The sequence below is a fragment of the Mytilus californianus genome, unplaced genomic scaffold (genome assembly GCF_021869535.1).
Source record: "Mytilus californianus isolate M0D057914Y unplaced genomic scaffold, xbMytCali1.0.p SCAF_9, whole genome shotgun sequence".
Lineage (NCBI taxonomy): Eukaryota > Metazoa > Mollusca > Bivalvia > Mytilida > Mytilidae > Mytilus > Mytilus californianus.
The window spans coordinates 45,024,460-45,045,323 of NW_026262745.1; the positions used below are offsets into that span (position 1 = coordinate 45,024,460).

Sequence of the window (20,864 nt, forward strand, 5' to 3'; positions counted from 1 at the left end):
AAATGAGCCTAGTGTAAATTTTCACCAACTCTTAGCCACTTCTTTAATTATAAAATAGAGTAACAATTCAGAAAATGGGTCAACAAGGACACGACACACAGAAAGACAATCCTTAAAGACTTACTTTTTTCAAAGTATTTGATTTAATTTCTTTGGTGGATTGTTGTCTCATCGGTTATCAATCCACATCTCATTATTCAAATGCATGTAAGATTTATCCTACCTTGATCCTCGTGTTCTCAAAGTATGTTCCAGTAGTTATCAAAGAATATCAAAGAATACAACGCACAAGGGAGGGGGATATCTTCCTGTTTGAAAGTATCAACGACGTTCCGCTGGAATGGGTCTCTTTTTTGATACTTCAAATATATCAATGGGTTGCAGTTTCACCAAGGCGAAATGTCATTGGGTCAGTAATTTTTATCTTTCGATTAGATTTTTGTATAAATGCGCCGTTTTGTCGTTTTCAACCAAAGTAAGATGTCAAAAATTGAAAATCTGATAACTGAGAAATAATGAATGGGTTATGATTTCGCGATGAAATATATGTATGGGTCATGATATTCACAAAACTTTGATTTGATATATGAATAGGAATGTTTTTGAAATCACAGCTGTGCGTCTGTACCCAAAACTTCATGTTGAGACCCACCGTAACAACACAGGTCGACGCTAGAGGTCGTTTTGGTCTCGCTGCAAAGTGTGAGGTGTTCACTGTCGAAATCCTATTCAAGGAACGCAAAACGACAAACAGAAATACGCGCTGTTTCTTCAATGAATTGATTATTTCTTGTATAACATGACATTCTTGTCATTCAAACACATATCCCCTGTGTAATCTATATATTTCTTACATGTAAATTGGTACTCTGAAAAAGAAAATTCAGTTTCTAGCAACTAAATTATATGTCTTTTTCAGTTTTTAGTTTTAATAATCACTTTTATAATTTATAGTAATTTTAACACCTATGAAGCTGAATATAACGGAATCGGATTTTATATTCCGTTAAACTCCTTATATGAATTTTAGACAAGGTTAATTAAGATGTGTTGTCGTTTGTCACATTTAGTGTGTAAAACTGTGAACGATTTCAAGTTAATAACAGTAGGTAGAATACTTTTCCTAAGCGTGGGAACTTATTTTTAGAAAGTAACTACTTCAAATTTTCAAACTTTAAAGAAATGATAAACACTTCCTTGTGAAAAGGTGTGTACTTATAATTGATAGCTGTCCAATTGGTGTATTGTATTTCTGACTCAATTGTTTAAGTTCAATTTCACTTCCTTTAACATCCGGATATAAAAACAAATTTCAACTTTTACACATGAACTTTTAAACCCATCTTCTTCGTTTTAGACGATGGAGATTCGTAGCCGTAGTTTTCTTATCTTTGCTTCTATTCTACCAAATATTTTGTTAGCTAAAAATTGTGGAAATATTCCACCATTTTTAAGTCGGCTGCGAGATGGAGTGGACATAACAAAACTCGACCTGTTACCGTTAGATTTGGGGGCCAATGATGGGTTTAAGAATCCTGTTTTTGATTTCACTTGTGACGTAGAAACGACAAGAACTATTAATAATGTAAGTATAAACATTACGAATTTAAATCTATGTTAGAGATTCATTATTTTTCAAATAATTTGTGTCGGATGACTACGTTTATGTGGATACTGTTGTCCGTCCGTCCGTCCGTCCTTCCGTCGGATCGTCGTCAACATGTTGGACAATAACTAAAAAAAAAATCATGAAACTTTGGTGAATTGTTTATATCTATTAACGTAAGCTCCTTTAAGTTTTTTATAAATTTTATATTTTACGTTTCCGTGTTATGGGATTTTATACATAAAAATGGGGGATTATCCAGTTTTTTTAATATAACTCAAAAATGCTTTGAATAATTTTCCTGAAACTTTGGTGAATTGTTTAAATGTATTGATATAAGTTCTTTTTAGATTTTCAAAAATTTCTGATTTTACGTTTTGGAGTATTGGGACTTTATTTTTTTTTAAAGGGGGATTTTCCAGTATTTCGAACAATAACTCAAAAACGCTTTTAACAGTTATCATGTAACTTTGGTGACTTGTTTATGTCTATTGAAATAAGCTCCCTTTTGTGTTTGTGTTTTTTTTATAGATAATGATATGGCATTGCGGAGTTAAAGAACTTTATTAGTTGAAAAATTGTCGAAGACTGTCCAGTTGTCGACAAGTGTATCATGCGCTCATGGCGCAGGTCTTTATTTATTAATGCTACAAGAGGAAAGTCGCACAATATTAATAATACTCGAAATTTAATTTCATCAAAGAATTGTTAATATAAAATATGAGATAAGATAAGATATTTTATTAGTATAAAATCCAAACAATCGGATTGATACTAAATACAAACACAAATAAACAATAAACAAAAATGAATACAAATATGTAACATTCACAAAAAATATTAAAATGTTAGACGACATACCTCCCCTTTACATTAGCTTAAGATTATTATATTTAGAAGAAATGCTGCTTCACTATTTTATCCATTCATATTTTAGATTATAGTAAAGAAAACAAGATATACATGTAAAATCAACAGTTCATACACAATTGCTAACATTGTTTCTGTAATTATACATCTCATTAATGCCATTAACAATAATTATCAAAATATCATATTCTTTACAAGAGAAAATCAAATTAGATTTTCCCCATAACTCATTGTAGTAAAACTAGGAACAATATCATAAATTTCATTAAACATTTTCATTCTAGAGTAATTGAGTTGTGTACACATTATTGCAAAATGGAATTCATCTTCCACCTCTATATTACATAGGGGGCAAAATCTATTTTCTAAAGCTGTTTTATTATACCTACCACGTTCAATACCTAGCGTGCTGTTACTTTTTCCTTTTTTAGCATAGTTTTTAATAATATTTTTATCTAGATTTAATAAAAGATATTTTTCAAGTTTATACTTTACTGTAAATGTTCTATAAGTTCTTAGTTTATTTCCATTCATTGAATTGTCATCATTAAAAAGGCTATTTTTCCAAAATGTATTGTAACTTTCCTGAAGCTTCTTTGCTAAAGCTGGGAGTAATCGTCTTTTAGAAAAAGTACATTGATGTTCCCAAACATGAGAAACATTTAATTTGGAGAGTAAAATTTTAATTTTTGAAACAAATCCATCAGGTAATTGCTGGTAAACTTTATAAACTTTATAAAGTAAAGACTCTTTTGAGTTTAAAATATGCAGCTAGAATCCTAGAGAAGACATAAGAGCTTGAATTCTAATAGGGAACATTCCTAATTCCGCTAATACAGCCTTAGAGTTAACTCCAAGTAGACTCTTTGCAAGTTTTATTTGAAGTTTTACTGATTCCATTGATAAATATTGTGACTCAAGTGTTTTGTTGTTCTTTACAATATTAAGAGACTATATTTCACTACAATAAAGTACAATTGGACTAACACATGAATCAAAAAGTTTCATATGAGAAAAAATGTCTGTTTTATCAGAATAAAGCATTTTCTTTATACAAAACAATGCCTTTAAGGCTTTTCTACTCAGGAGATTTACTGCATAATTAAAAACTCCTGATGGCTTAAATAGTATTCCTAAGTATTTGTATTCTGTGCAATGTTCAACTAATTTATTATTAAAAGTCAACTTATCCTTTACAATTTTTTTCCCACTTTTATTAATTTAAAATACCATTGCCTATGTCTTGTCAACATTGACTGTTAAGTTCCATTTCTTACAGTATCCATTTAACTTGTTTTAAACAATTTTGCAATCCATTTGCGGATTCAGATATTAATACTAAATCATCCGCATATAAAAGACAGGCTAAATTTATATCGTGTAAAGTAACAGGATCACATGTATTATCAAAATGGGAGGTTAAGTCATTTATATAAAGAGTAAATAAAGAAGGTCTTAAAATACACCCTTGTTTTACCCCAACTATAGATGGGAACAATTCAGTAATACCACCAGGAACTTTAACTGCAAATAGAACTTCTTTATACATATCTATTAAGATTTCACAAAAAGGACCCTATATGTTATATGTAAAAAGTTTGTAGAGAAGGGCTTCTCTGTTCATAGTGTCAAAAGCTTTTTTAAAGTCAATGAAGCAGCCATATATTTTTTTTGAAGATTTAAAAGCTTTATCAATAATAGTTTTTAATGTTAAAATATGGTCTTTAGTTCTACAGCCTTTTTTGAATCCTATCTGTTCCTGGCAAATAATCTTATTTGATTCTAAATATTTTTCTAAACGATTATATAGAACTCTAGAGAAAAATTTTCCTAAACAACTAGAAAGGGCTATACCTCTGTAGTTTAAAGGGTTATTAAAACATCCCCATTTAAATATGGGTTTAATAAAATTTTCTCTCCACTCAGAAGGATATATTCCTGAAAAATGTAATATTACGTTAAATAGTTTTACATACATTTCAACATTCATCATACAAGAGATTTTCAACATTTCATTTGTTATACCATCAGATCTACTTGATTTCTTGTTTTTCAAATATTTCATGGCAAGCAGCACTTCCTTCTTTGTAATCCTAACATTTAAATCTTTGTTATAGTAATTTAGAATATAGCAAAGTACTCTCGACCAATGAAATTGTAGAATTGGATGCCTCTTAATTGTGAAGAATGAATGTAAATCATGTTCTTAGTAAGGGATTATCTATTAGTTGGGTCTATTTACAGTTCAAAAGAAAGAGTTTCTATAAATGAGTTACAATTGCCCCGAAGCACATTTATCAGATTGAAAGGATTTATCACACAGTGATTGAAACTGACTAAAAGTTAAATTGTGAAACAAACAAAAATCTCAAAATAAGTTGATGTTTACTGGTGCAGTAAAATTGGTACCGTGAATTTTATTATGAAAATATTAATAACTTCAAATTACTATAAAATTAAACAATACCAAAGCAATGCAAAAAAAAGAAAAAAAATCTTTCAGATAAAAAATAACCTAAATCTTATTGGCTGTGAAATAAAATTTAGTTGTAACTCAAATGTATTAATTGATTTAAACTGTAAATAAAAAAGGATAATTCCTCACTAAAATATTACATGATTTACATTCATACTCACAATCAGGAAACATACAATTCCTACCTTTTCTTTCTACTGTTGTGTCACCTAATATCTATAACGCATTTTTTTTTAAAATATTTCCAAATGATAAGAAAGTCCTCACATCACTAAAACTTATCCATAAATGACATGTCGAAAAAGGAAGTCATGCATCAATTATAAACATTGCACTGACAATGAAACTAATTCTTGAATAGATCATTTGAGCCTTGAGCACTTTACAATATTCTAAGTTTGTAAGATAATGATAATCCCTTACTTCATGATAAGTACTCGCTAACGCTCGTACTTATTCATGAAGAAAGGGATTATCATTCTCTTACATATACTTAAAACATCTTTACCAATACATGAATTCACATCAAAATGAGAAGTGTTCAAACCATTCTTTAGCTTGTATATTCGAACTAGGGTCATTGATTTCTTTCTTTTTTTTAAGTTTTAATAGTTTTCCAAAAATCATCTGTAGTATTATTTGATTCTAAGAGCTTAGTCAGCATTCTGTTTCTAAATTGTCTATATTTTTTCCTTATTAATTTATTTAATACTTTTTTTTTACATTACTTCTAATCTTAGTGGTTTATTCCAGGGTTCTTTACAAAGTTTTCTGGTTTGATGTTTTAAAGCTCTGAAGTGGACCTCACATTCATTGTCATAGTAGGGTTTCTTTACTTTTCTATATTTACTCTTTGTAGTCGTTCTTCTTGAGTTTCCTTTTTATTTAAAGTTTGACGCTCAAAAAGTCGCATTATTGAAAAATAATTTTCAAAACCAAAACTACACTTAAATGTTACATATTAAGTTTGTAGTTTACCATCTTTATGTATATCTAGCTGTTTTTACCACAACGCAGTATAGTATCCCTTAACAATCTGACCACAGTGTAATTTAAATGTTAAATATTTTGCTGGTATATGGTTTTCTATACCTGACATTTTTTCCTTTAAAACATTAATTAACAAAGATGACTTATTTAACACTGTTGTATCAATTTTCTGTTCCATACCAGACACCAAATTATTCTGAACTGGAATTTCTGATAGACTATCCAATTCAGAATTAATTGATTGGAAATCATTTTTTGATAGATTTGAATTAAATATACTTTAGCATTCATTAGTCCATTATATGCTCTTTAAAGGTGCTTTTATGTGTTCATGTTGTTGCTTATCTATTTGGGATAAAATATATACTGTTATTGGACAATGGTGTGATACTGTTGGTTGTAAATTATCAACTGTAAAATTCTTGATACTGGACAGGAACCCAGAACTGCAGATAAAATAATCATAAATAGAAATTCCATTTTGATTTAAAAATGTAACTTTTCCTTTTGAATCTTCTAAAGTTCTTCCATTTAAAATTCTTAGTTGAGCTGAAATACAAAATTCTAAATTTGTTTCCCATAACTGTTGGTGATATGTGAAATTTCAGTACTTCTTGGTTTAAAAAATATGAGAAGAATCGCATTGATTGTTCTTAAAATTACCACGCATTTATCTTTCTGTTATAAATTTATGAGGGTCTGTATGTTGGTAGTTTTTTAAATTTGTATTCTTTGCTCTATTATTGATGGTTTTTTTTTTAACTATTCTGTTCTTTAGATGTTGGTATTATCTCTTTTTTTATCTTTTGACTATTTTGCTTTTTGATATTTTAATTTTGTTAGCATGATAAATGTTCAAGAAAATCTGATCGTTGGAGTCCTCAATGTGACTTCAAATTTGATGCGTGCAAACAATTATCTAGTCCAGAGGACTAAAATGATTTGTATGAAGGTCCGGGGTATTAATTACAGAAAAACAATCATTCCGGGATGAAAATTGATCGTAGGTTGCTCTTACATGTTCAACTCGTACGAACAGATTTTTCGTATCTCTCTTAAGAAAACATGATCTCGATTATTTTATTATATCACCTCTGAATATACTCATTCTTTCCAAAAAAAGTTTTGGTGTAATTATATAAATCATATTTAACCAAATTCCTATAAACTTTTATGCAAAAACTTTTATTTTATGAATGGAAATGTGTATAGAAAGTAACAATGTACATCTGAGAGGCCTCTGGCAGACTGTAATTGCGTGATATCTGTGTTACAAACACGATCACGTTTAAATACCCGGTGTTTGCATCCACGCTGTTATGAATTCTATTCTATTATAAGACGTTTAGAAACCATTTTTAATGGTTATATTTCTTACTTCAGTTTTGTAGATTGGTTATCATATACAGTTGTATCGTTATTTTCTTTTTCCGTTATATATAATTTGTAATGATATTTTTCATTTGGAATATTTTTTTTTTAAATTCAGGTTCAGTATAATATCCCAGACCAAGTATGGAGTGTAGTGAACATTCCAACAGGGTGGCTTTCTTCAAATATCGAAATCCATAAAACTAGCCACGCTGTTAAAAAATCTATGGGCAGAAAGGTTGATGTTGGTTATGGAGAAGGCATTTTTTCTGCGAGTGGATCATACAAGAAAGTTCAAGATTACATAACAAACTCGTCCAAGTACATAGAGGAAGTGACGTCATATACATCTGGGTACAAGATTAATATGATGCCTGATTGGGCACTAGAATTTGGTAGAGTTGCAAAAATGTACATCGAGCGCTTCCTCCCAAAAACTTTTAATGACACCTCAACTTCGCAATATATGAGATTTATTCATACATTTGGAACACATTACTTCAACCAGGGTAAATTCGGAGGTCTTCTCAGATTGATTCTTGCTACGGACGAAAGCTACTATCATAGCAAAACTGACAGTCAAGTTGAAGCACAAGCTAGTGCTACATTCTTTAACATTATAAAACTTGGCGGCGGAGGTTCGTCTGGTAGACAAACGGTAGATGAGGCGTTCACAAGAGCTACGAGGAAAAGTGTAAGGTAATCAACTTGCCATTGTTTATTTTTTTAGTAACGTACGTGCAAGTTATTTTTAATGACCTACAAACGAAACATAACAAAACCAATGGTACATAATGTAAATACAAAAATTAATTTATTTTCAGAACCTTGCGATTTGTATTATTGTTTTTGCAGTACATCTTACACATCTTTGTGAATTTATATTACCTGCTGAACACAGGTTAGAACAGTACATATTTTAGTCTTAGATACAACTTGATTTTTTAAATAAGTATTTATTGGTTTTGAACTAGCTTTCAGTAACTGTCAGTAATCTAAGATCTATACTTTGTGTCTTTTGTGTTGTTATACGCCCTTTAACGGGACGTTTATTGGTATACCGTTGTCCGTCCGTCCGTCCATCGACAACATGTCGGAAAATAACTCAAAAACGCTTTAATCAATTTTTATGAAACTTTAATGAATTGTTTATATCTATTAACGTAAGCTCCCTTTCAATTTTTATAAATTTTAGATTTTAGGTTTCATAGTAATTGGATCTTATTCATAAAAAAGGGGGATTTTCCAGTTATCGGACAATAACTCCCAAAAATGTTTTCATGAAACTTTGTTGACTGGTTGATATCAATTAGAATAATCTTCCTTTGGTCTTTTCTTTTATACATTTCTGATATGAAATTGAGGAGTAATGGAACTTTATTCTTAGAAAAGGCGACGGGCTTGTGGCGCAGCTGTTTATCGTTACTAGTAGTTGTTTTTGCTTTTTTTATCGATTGGATGAGTTAAACCCTTTTCAACATGTTCAACTGATTTTTATAGTTTGTTCTTATCTTGTGCTGTTACACCACTTTCCAAAGTTAAGGGAGGGTTGAAGCGCCCGCTAACATGTTTGACCCGCCACATTCTGTATTTGCCTGTCCAAAGTGATCAGGAGCCTGTAATTCAGCAGTTGCTGTATGTCATATTTGTTATTCGTTTACTGTTTTGTTCATAAGTCAGGCCGTTAGTTTTCTAGCTTGAATTGTTTCACATTGGTAATTTTTGGGTCTTTTATAGCTTGAAATGCTGTATGGCTTTTCCTCATTGTAGGAGAGGCCCGTTGGCTTACAGTTGCTTACCTTCAACGTCAGTTGGTCTCTGATGGAGATCGATTTGTCTCATCGGCAATCATACCACTTCTTCTAATTTTTACATGGTTATAATTATTTTACAATGATTAAAAAAATACTTATTACTCTAAATGTTATGAGACTCAGTCTATGCATACTAGACAATCACCATTAGGGTCTTTTCATTTTGGAAAATCATATTGTCTTCATTCTTTTGCAATTATAGTTGAAAGGGCGTGGGAATACCATGCCTGACTTGTCTGTCTTGTATCATTATTAATATCATGGTAGTCATGTGTTGAGTATACGTCTATTAGAGATCAACCCAACGACCTTTTTAATTAAGAGTTTGTTATCTGTATCACCGCTTTATTTCATCGCAGTACTTCAACTTCTGTCTCTCTTGTAATGAAAAAAAAACATTACATTCCGATCCTGTCTTGATACGAAAACAACATTACATTCCGATCCTCTCTTGTTACGAAAGGCTGATATGCATAAAACCACTTAAGGTGGTACCCAACACCTTGAGTAATATTAATTTGGCTCGTTTAATTTTGATAAAATTTTGACAAAATTTTACTTTGACCCTTTGACAAAAATATAAAAATTTCAAAAAATTTGAACCAACCACTTTATCAGAAAAATTTCATTGGTTATATAGCAGTTTGACAAACACTAATTTTGATCATTGAGAAGCTTAATATTTCCTTAACAATACAACTTAATTAAAACGTTTAGCTGATTTTTACAGAGTTATCTCCCTGTAGTGTTAGGTACCACCTTAAGATAAGATATCCAATAGTAGTACTAATTTATCATAGGACATGTAGAAAAATTCGTCCGTTCGGAACAAATCTTACCTTAAGTAGCTTTATGCATACGGACCAGACTTCTTGGCAAGATTCCCTATACAACTTACCGTATCCATTTGGCCTTTAACTTTCATTACATTTAAAAAATGACCAATTAATTACACCTTTTTTGGTGACCATAAAAGGTGTAATTATATTTTAAATAATGATTGACTGACTGAGCGCGAAAATGTCATAAATAAAGGCAACAGTAGTATACCGCTATTCGAAATTCATAAATCGATTGAGAAAAAACCAATCCAGGTTACAAACTAAAACTGAACACTAAAATGCAACATATATGGATAACAATAATATGATGTCAATTGTCTATACACACCCTCATTATAATTGTAGATACTATGGAGGCAGTACCAATTTAATAGTAACTAACGGAATATCAGCATGGCAACCTACTGTAGCAGGAAATCCTTGGTTATTTGGCGGGAGTTTGACGGAAATATCTGGAATGATTGCTGACAGTAGCAAACGACAGTCAATGAAAAGAGCCATACAGGTACTTGTAAGAGTCCTAGCATATTTGTAGTTGGGTAGCAATTCTTGTTCATTGCTTTTTGTCTTGTGTCATCTCACTTCAATAGAGATTAATTGGACCCCCCTCCCTTTCCTCAACCATGATCCTTTAAATACATTCAACATTTGCCATCGAAATTTTACTTATACGAGGCATGTGTCCTTGACATTACATCCCAGCTCCTTTATTCTACCAGGACTGAGCCGGATCACCCCTACCAGATCACCCTAGCTTGAGTTTCTTTGTTTTACATGCTTTCCTTTGTTCTGTAACGTTTTGGCGGGAATGTCAAATCCACAATAAAACTTAGACATATTTATACGGAAAAGACTAACTATCAAAATTTATGTATAAAAAAAAATGCTGGGATTCGAACTCAAGACCTTTAGCATATAAACCCACGATATAAACCCCTACACCAGGACAACGGGATACAAACTCACTGTTAACATATTTAACAAACATTGTGTCCGGGGCTCATAAGGGTATATAATGATATATGAAGTATATTATAAGGATTGTGTGGCGTTCTAAACTAGATTTTATGAAGCGTAAATGTTTTTTTATCTAATCTAGAACAGCTGGGATGTAAAATAGTTATCCAATTCGGACTTGGTGTGTCAGCGTAAGATCACCCTCTGGCCTCCGGCCATCGGGATGATCTTACATTGACACACCGCGTCCTCGTGGGATAACTATTACATATTTTATACTACCGGTACCTGTTTAATTTAAAGGGTTATGGTTGAGGAAAGAGAGGAGGTCCAAAATATGTCAAATTTCTTAATACAAAAACATACTAAAACGAATATCGTAATTACAAAATGGGGATCAGCATAATTTTTTTTAGAAAAAACCATAGCCCTCTCCCCCCTTTTCAAATTAAATGGTCGTTCCCTTAAGAATTCCGCTTTTATTCATTTTATTTTATAATTTGTTTTATTGTCTATAAATCGTAGCTAATGCATCTTTAACAAATTTTCACTCTGGTCCTGTTAAGGACATTGATGTGGTAATATTTTTCTTAATAGGTTTATATGGATAAAGCATACATGGAAGAACTACTCAGAATTATTGCATGGTATTACACAAGTGGAAAATGGGACCAACATAGAAGTGCTCTGAATAACTACAAGAACCAAGTAAATGCGCTATTACAACAAAGCTTACCAGACCACAATGCAGTTGCGACACTTGCAAATACCATAGAGACTGCAACAGTTGTTCCAGACTGGTTCCGTAATACCAGACTTTGCTATAACTGGTATCCTGATGGTGACGGGGGTCAATGTGGGGGAGGAGCTGCACGTCAACTTTGTGCAAATGTCAACCAATGGACAGGTTACTACAGGGATGATACCGACAGACGTGGAGGTGGATGTCGAATGAGGTGGGGTATTATGTCGAATGGCTACGACGATTGGTTTAGAAATGTTAAGATTTGTTATAAATGGTGGCCCGATGGTGATGGTGGGCAGTGCGGAGGTGGTGCTTCAAGACTTCTCTGTGCCAATGTAAATTCTTACACTGGTTACTATAGAGATGACACAGATAGAAGAGGTGGAGGTTGTCAAATGCAGTGGAAGTTATCTGTCCCAACGAGTGCTCCTTTGTGGATTCAGAATGCTGAGCTTTGCTATCAGTGGTATCCAGACGGTGATGGTGGACAGTGTGGAGGAGGTGCTCCAAGGCTCTTGTGTGCGAGAGCAAACTCATACACAAGAGCTTACCGTGATGATACAGATAGGCGTGGAGGAGGATGCCGAATGAGATGGAGCATCAACGTTGTGTCTTAATTTCTGTCCAATATATATATATGTTACAGTGAATTTGTAAAATCAGTGATTTTGAAAAATCCCTAGAATAATTAGTGATTTTGTAAAACCACTAACAGTTTCAGTGATTTTGTAAAATCCCTGAAAATGTCAGTGATTTTGTAAAATCACTGAAAATATTGCCAGGGATTTTGTAAAATCCCTGATTGCAAGTTTGAACTTGATATTAGGAATGTGTTTTTCATAATACAAATAAACAATGATTTTGATTTTGAATTTTAATAAATAATACTAGTTAAAACTATTTTACAGTGACTATGAATAATAAAAATATATGAGCTGTTAAATGTAGGACTACAATTTTACTTATTTTTGCTTAAGATTTGATATCGTTATCTGATGAATGCCCGGCATTTTTTAAAGTTTTTTTTCACATCTCTACATTGAAAAACTGTATACCTACATCAAACAAATGTTTACTTGTAATTTGATTTGAATCTAAAGAGTGAAGAAAGTATAAAAACTTATTTAATCTTTTATCACTCTATGAATGAACACATGTATAAGGCCGTATCTGAGATATGACCAAAGTAAGAAATGCAAGTACAAAACAAAGTATTTTTACCTATACTTATATGTTGTCTATTTGTTTTACTATTAATATTTTGTGGATATATATGTCTTTTATAGGCTGAAAATTAATAATACAACACTTATTTGCTTTTTATATATTAATTTTCATGTCACAAAAAGATACTCTCGTCCCGATATGCATGTAATATCTGCCACTGGATCACTGTGACAAATCAATTTCTTACTTTTTCCATGTGTTTTTCTCCTCTCATTACGGCAATGACTCCAATGTTTGTCTTTGTATTTGATTATAAAATTTGACATACTTGGTTTATACTTTTAAGTAATTACAGAAGCACTATATAATAAACTTTAACTTAGTTTCGAACAAGGTAATAATAAAGAGCTTGTTTTGTCTTCTTTCTGTGGATTTTTAGCAAAAGGTTTTAAAATTTCTTCATATTTTTCTTGGTTCAATATTTTACATTTTAATTTTTCCCTCAATTATTTGAAGTAATTTTTGGGTATAAGTTTGCTCTTGATTTAAAGACATATGTGCCCGAGTCATTTTTCTACAGTATGTCAGTTGTTTTGTGAAAATTGTTCACTAAGTATTAAGTATATAGTACTAAATTAACCTCAAACTTGTTTAGTGTAACTGCTGTAGACTTTTTTTTTAAAGAATTGTTTAATCAAAAAGAATTATTTATTTTACAAATTCACTGAATTCAATCAGGGAATCTGTAAAAAAGATCGTAATTATTTCAGTGATTTTGTACAATCCCTAGTCAAAATCAGGGATTTTATAAAATCACTAAACAGTTCAGTGATTATACAAAAACCCTGAAATTTCAGGGATTTTACAAAATCCCTGATTTTACAAATTCACTGTAACATATATACTACCAGACGAAATATCTTAAATATGCATGTGTTTCTACAATAAATTATACTTGTACCTTCAACAGTTTCTTGTCAAAATAGTAATAGTAATAAAACGGAAATGAACGTAAAAGGGTATGATCGAAACAAAGAAATAAACACGAAAGAATGATGAAACCAAACTTTTAAAAGTACAAACCTAAAACTTATGATTTGACTATATTAGATCCGGGTTATAGTTCCAAAACATGTTTGCTTTCTTTCCTGTTGTCTTTTGTCCCATTTGTGGTCAGGGTATAGACACATGTATAGTAACCGTGATTTATACAGTACGGCAGTAAGACTGTGCTAGTGCTCTGAGAGGTCGCCCTTTTGATTTTTTCTGACATGCATTAATTTTCCATCAAAATGTCATGTTTAATATAATGCTTCTTAATCAGAGAGTGTAGTATTCTGCATTTGTTGGTCAATTGCAGGAAACATTTATTTCTAATATCAAGTTCTTTTTTCAGTGACAATCCAAATTTTCTACACAAACAATAAGACAACAATGGCAAAAAATATATTGCAAAACACAAGTGTTTTAACTTTATACCGTAATTTGTTCTCGTCCTGGAAATGCATGATATATTTGCTGCTGTTGTGCGCTACGCTTACAATATTCAATCAACGTGTTGTCCAGTAAAGTCCGTCAGTGAATCGAATAAAGATTAAAGTAAATCCAGAAAGGCGTTTTGAAAGCTCCAAATTTATTTCTGTGTCTGATAGTATAATTATTTGTTGCATTAAATACAAACAGTTAAGTATTATTATTCATTATAGAATTTTGAAAAATGAAAAATGAACAAATGACGCCATTCAATGCGGTATATAAATTAGAGTGGTGACGAACTGCTTAGTCAAATGGTTTTAAGATTCGATGGCTAGCGAATTAATTATACAGATTTCCATCTCACCGTCGAACTGCCACAAGTGACTTACAGTTGTTTAATTTCGTCCAGTTCCAAATATTTCATACATGTTCGTGACGATTAAAAGTTTAATAATCAATAAATCTGTTAGATTCTGTTGGCACAGCGTTCGTTTGAAGGGATCACGGAAAAGGACATGTCGGATAGGACCAGAAATTTTGCCTTTAAAGATTGATGAAAAGGTTAAACATCGGACGGGACTGAAAATATGAAAGTATAAAAATAAGAAGATGTGGTATGACTGCCAATGAGACAACTCTCCACAAGAGACAAAATGACATAATAGTTGACAACTATAAGTCACCGTGCGACCTTCAACAACGAGCAAAACCCACATCGCATAGTCCGCTATAAAATTTAAATATACGTCTAACAGAATGGCTGTTTCTACGAGACAGGAGAAGTCCAGGTTGTCAATTTCTATACTCAAACCAACCTTGATAGTATACACAGTGTTAGCGTATTCGCCTTCCTTTGCACACATTGTCAATTCCGTTTTCTTCAATCTGATTTTTACAGAGGATGACCTTGGGGTCACTCCGATGTATTGCTATCGCCTAAATTTCCATTATGCAAATTAGTTTTGGGATTTCAACCGATCTATAAAAATTATAGATCCGCGGTCATTACAAGGGAAAAAAGTGCATTTTTATACGTGCGATTCCGTTCTCCGTTCGTACGATGTTTCATCAAAAAATGGAATCATTTCAGTTGTTGATTTATTACTGAAAATTTGACTAAATTATCTCCTTATTAAATACGGTTTTATATGTTTAATAGGTGTTTAAGAAAGAGGTCAGGTGCTCATGTTCATTCATAAAATTATCGTTCATTCATGAATTTATCGTAAAATCAAAATCACTACACAGGTCACACAGGTTGTATACGTAGTGTCAAAAGATTACCTGTATAGTATCTAAAAATAGACAAACTTAACTGACTCCCCTCACTGTAGTGTGTGATAACATTTTGTGAGGGAATTCGATGTTTGCTATACCACTGTTCATTTCAACGCACTTTATGACGATACCACTTTATCAATATGAATGAAATTTTTTGCAGTGTTTTAAGAAATAATTTTACTTTAAAATCGCGTATCATTTGTGAACTATTAAATGTTTTACAAGGACGAATTTTCTGTATAAAGTCAATAATTGTGTGAACTTTTGAAGCCCAAACTTTTTATAGCCTTAAATACGCTAATGAAAGATCCGAAAACTATACCCATACAGAACGACATGTTTTTGAAATTGTAGCAAAACTTTTGGTTGACAAATTTTAAATCGTTATTGCATAAATATTAACTTGAAATATCTGTCATTTTCTCCCTACCCAGTTTACCTCTATTACTCATTATGATGTGGACTTGACATTGTTATTGAATCTTATGCAATTTGATTGGATTAAGTTATTATTAGATTACCTTCAAACTGTTCATGCTTTTTCGTACGAGTATATTGATTAAATCAGAGCGTGCATGAATGTTTGTACGACTTTGCCCCCAGCAGAGCTATAGAAAAACAGTACATTAACGGGTGTTACACGGACACTTTTTAGATGATACACGGACACTTTTTTGTTGTTACACGGACACTTTTTATGAATAGAATCACTCGTGCATGATCAGTGAGTTCATGGGCACTTTAAATTTCAATTAGATTTGAACTTTTTGTTTCACCGACATATTTCCTGTCTTTTTAATTAAAAATATTTACGTTAGCATCAATAACTATATTTTTTTTCAAACAATTCCAGTAACTATTCATATTAGTACACTAAGGGGTTGACCATTTAACTTCAAAAGGCCGGTTATGGTTTTTTCCTAAAAAAACACATTTTGATCCCCAATTTTATGAGAAAAAATATATAATGGTCAAGCAGATGACACTGAAAATAATGTTCTGGCTCCTGATTTTCCGAATACCGTATATAATAGTGCTGATTTCGAAAAATAAAATATTTGGGCGATAGCGTTGAAAAACTAAATAATTTTCTTACTCAGAAAAGAACACACCCCCTTTTGAAGCTAAATGGTCGGTCCGTAAATGTATTTTTTTTTAATATATGGACATGAATAGTATTCTGGACAATGCTGAAAGAAATGCTGGTACCAACGTTTATATTTCAATAAAAAGACAGGAAATATATATATAAAAATCAAATCTAATCAAAAGATAAAATCCCTATCAACTCACCAATGCACGATTGATCCTATAAATAAAAAGTGTCCGTGTAATACATGTTCAAATATGCAGCAAATCGTAAAGAAAATCATTCAACTTATGTCATCAATTTTGGACGGTAAGCTCTGATTGGATCATATAGTGACACGTGTTTAATCCTGATCAACACTATCAGAGACATATAAAAACCTATAAGTATGAACATTTTTTTTTGACGCCAAAACATATGCCTATATATATATATATAATAACAAGACATGGACATGGCACATCCTGCATTTTTTCAACAAAAAAAGGATGAAGCCGGTTTATTTTAAATTTATTTTACCCCCCCCCCCCCCCCCCCCCCCCCCAATAAAATCAAATGGTAGCTTGCTTACCTCTGAAATCTTTTTTATACATTACTTACTTGCGAAGTTGCATTTCAAAAAGTCTCAAATGTGTATAACATTCACTTTTAACTTGAAATGGTTCTTTTTATAAAGTTATAAGATTCTTGAATTTTTTGAGAAAAAACTCTCGGCTGAAGGGAAGTGAGAAAAAAAATTGAGTTTAAACTGTAACTTACATTAACTGGTATATGGCCATTTAAGTTTCTAATATCTTTAGTTTTGCTACCTCTTCTAAATGCAAAATGTACTTCTTCCTTCTTGAAACGTCGTACAAGTCAGATACAAAACAAAGGTAACAAAAAACAGGCCGGAAACAACCTGCCGTATAGTTTGTCTGCACTTGTAGTCAGGTCAAGGTCCTCGGCTATCGCCTCGGACCTTGACCTGACTACTCGTGCAGAAAAACTATCCGGCAACGGTTGTTACCGGCCTGTTTCTTTGTTACCTTTGTATTGTATCTAATACGTACAGAAAATTAAATGACCTGCAAACTGGACACTAGACCAGTCCATATTACGTTTTATCAATGAATAGATTTTTTTTTATTTCCCAAATTACAGGGCCCATAAAGGGCATAAAATCAGATACAATTGATTTACATAATTGGTAACAACAACAATAATAGCGGCATATAAATAGATATTTAGTATAATAGCATTGGTCAGAATCAGATGAACGAAACTTAAGGTATGAAAGGTAACAATTGCCACTTTTTATCTTTTCACATAATTTTCCACATACACATTAGATAAATTATTTTTGATAGCCTATTGCGGAGAAAAAAGAGAAAGTTTACTGTATTAACGTTCTATTCCATTAAATACGCCATTTTTCGAAGATAAATGCAGAAAAACATTTATGAACGGCTACGCCAGGTAAAATTGTTGTTTATCCTAAAAAAAAAATACAATTTTCAGTTTCATTAGAATATTATAATAATAATAAATCCCAAATTTATGTAGTCATTAGATAAAGTCCTTATATGTCCGATCTGCCTATTTTTGGACATCAAAAGACAATACGATCGTTTTTAAGGTCAATTTCGTCTACCTCACACAATCTTGTTAGGCACTATAATGAAATGGACCTGAAATTTATTTCACATGTTTCCTGAAAATTGATAAATATCAAAGCAACATAGAGCTGTTTGTTCTAGTTCGTATAATGACAATTTTATGTCATGTTTGTTTGTGATGACCCCCCTTTTCGGGATTGCATCAGAATTATAGTTATCTCGTATCGCATGAGGATGACACATGTCAACTGAGCAATTATGTTTGGGACTTAGTTTTAAGAAATGATGTCAAAGTAACATTATGAAAATATTTTTAGTAAGCTGAAATATATATTTATTTTTTACATGTTTATGTCTTGTAAGATATTTTATTTCTGTCCCGTTTTTCAACATTTGCGTCTGGAAAGTTGAAATGTTTTAACTGAATGGTTAATTTAAATTAATTATGAAAATGGTTAAAATTAAATCAATAAAGGAACTTATTGCCCAGTTACAAACACTACCAGGGGATAATCCATAATGATTTTTTTTCAGTTATATGTTTCAGCACATGTATAATTAACCCCAACTTTAGCCTGGTAAACTTGTTGTCTCCTTGTAAAATATAAAACATATTTAAAATGATTTCCTGCTAAAGTCTTATATTGATATAAAGTTAAAACCGTCTTGCTTCTCAATAGTCAACACTCCTATCCTGTCAGGTTTAATTCTTATATATATGGATGAAAAATAAAAGTCCACAAAACATTAACATGGCAGCAATTGCTTTTACTGCCTTTAAGGCTTTGATTTTTTTTTACAAAAGAGTGTCCACCATGCACTTGCATTACACTATAATAATAGTAGAAAAGTATGATATACAAATAGATGAAAATTATATATACATGCAACCGTAATATTAATATAATATATAACAACAAACCAGAGTATTCTCTGGAACTATTATTATATTAGTATAATAGTCTAAGGTATACTGATTTGTATCACTACAATATAATAGTTATTACGATGAGGTTGAATTTCCTGTCATTTATTCATCATCCAAGCACGAACTTGTATAAGAAAAAAAAATCTCTGTAAATTAACCTCAGTTTCAGGTATAGAGATGTGATCTGTTTCTGTGACATGTGCTTTTGACCATCCACAAGAACCTGCGGTCATCCGATGTTCAGTACTTCAGTACTTTGATTTTATTTATTAAATTTGATTTTACTTCGAGGCGATATATAAAGTAAAAATATGGTGCATACTGAATAACCTGCGTAGCGGGTTATTTAAAAGTGTGCACCCCATTTTTTTAGGTTATTTCGAATAGACAGAAAGAATATTACAGTCATTCCTTATAATCTAATTCTAAATTCCATTTTAAAGGAATAAATCATGAATAAAACGTTGATGACGTCACTATCACATGACAAAATTATATGAGCTGATAGACAAACAACTTTCAGCCAATCAGAAGACGTGGTATATCCAAAATTTAATTATTTCAGAATCTAAAGGATTGTTTCTGGATCCAATTGTTTATAATGTATCATCTTATATTTATTATCATAATTTGATTTATTGAATGAATATTGTTTAAACCGGTCTAAAGGCATTAAGTGGAATTTCATTGATCCTACACTAAAAAGTAATTTACGATATGGCATTGGTCGAATCGAGTATCGATAATTAAATCAACCAATCATATTGTTTTGGTGTACGCTTTTGGAAACATTACACAAGATGCACTATTTTCCGAAAAGTTGAAGTGAGCAGCTATTGGTCTCAGCAGGTTAAGATTAACCTACCAATGTTCCATTTAAGTATCAATGGTGATAATTTTTGTCTCGCCTGCGACATTAGTCGCAGAATGCGAGACATAGAGACACTACAATCCGGCGGCGGCGACAGCGTAAACTTTTTGTATAACGCTTTATATTGTAGAAATAAGAGACATGGATGCTTCAAACAGATACAGATACCTTATGTTACGAAGTTTTTGCCTGTTACATGTCCATTGTCCTTGACCTCATTTTAATGATTCAGTGACTGCTTGAAAAAAAAACCATTTTTTTTGTCAAGTAAAAACTCACGTATTATGAGTAACTATATTTGGTATATGGGTTCCTTATAAGCAATAGGTGAATTATATATGGTGTAATGAACGATTGTAGGGTGTACATGTCTGACTGACAGCGTCATATGACCTTGAACTAATTTTCTTGGTTCATTGGTCAATGATAAGTTTTTTGTAAATTTTTAGTTTATCAGATACTATAAGAAAAAGGTCGGCTACATGTGGTGTATGGAACGATTGTAAGGTGTACATGTCTGTCTGGCAGGGTTCATTAGTCAATGTTAAGATTTTGTGGTTTTTTCTGTTTCTCATGTACCGTATCAATTGGACCACTATATTTGGTGTTTGGAATGATTTCAAGGTAAACATGTCTGTCTGGCATAATTCATCTGACCGTGACCTCATTTTAGTAGAACATTGATAATGTTAAGTTTATGTGATACTTGTATAGCACAAGTAATAGCTTTTCTAAAAAGCTTGCCGTATTTTAGCTGCTTATATTGAGATCGGTGGTTTGTG

The 20,864-nt window shown here is 31.8% G+C and overlaps 1 protein-coding gene across 1 annotated transcript; it reads left to right on the top strand.

Moving 5' to 3' along the window:
• Positions 1–1,306: 1,306 nt before the first annotated feature.
• On the top strand, positions 1,307–13,805 carry LOC127716088 (perivitellin-2 67 kDa subunit-like). The gene is made up of 5 exons (XM_052222173.1): positions 1,307–1,585; positions 7,432–8,012; positions 10,315–10,474; positions 11,524–12,304; positions 13,736–13,805. The coding sequence occupies exons 1-4, from the start codon at positions 1,361–1,363 to the stop codon at positions 12,286–12,288; spliced, it is 1,731 nt and encodes a 576-aa protein (XP_052078133.1). The 5' UTR covers positions 1,307–1,360; the 3' UTR covers positions 12,289–12,304; positions 13,736–13,805.
• The last annotated feature ends 7,059 nt before the right edge of the window (positions 13,806–20,864 follow it).

Bases quoted from the DNA above. Each gene is read 5' to 3' on its own strand.
- LOC127716088 (XM_052222173.1), top strand. From the start codon at position 1,361: ATGGAGATTCGTAGCCGTAGTTTTCTTATCTTTGCTTCTATTCTACCA. The intron at 1,586-7,431 runs GTAAGTATAAAC...TTTTAAATTCAG, and splicing joins CGACAAGAACTATTAATAAT to GTTCAGTATAATATCCCAGA. The intron at 8,013-10,314 runs GTAATCAACTTG...TTATAATTGTAG, and splicing joins GCTACGAGGAAAAGTGTAAG to ATACTATGGAGGCAGTACCA.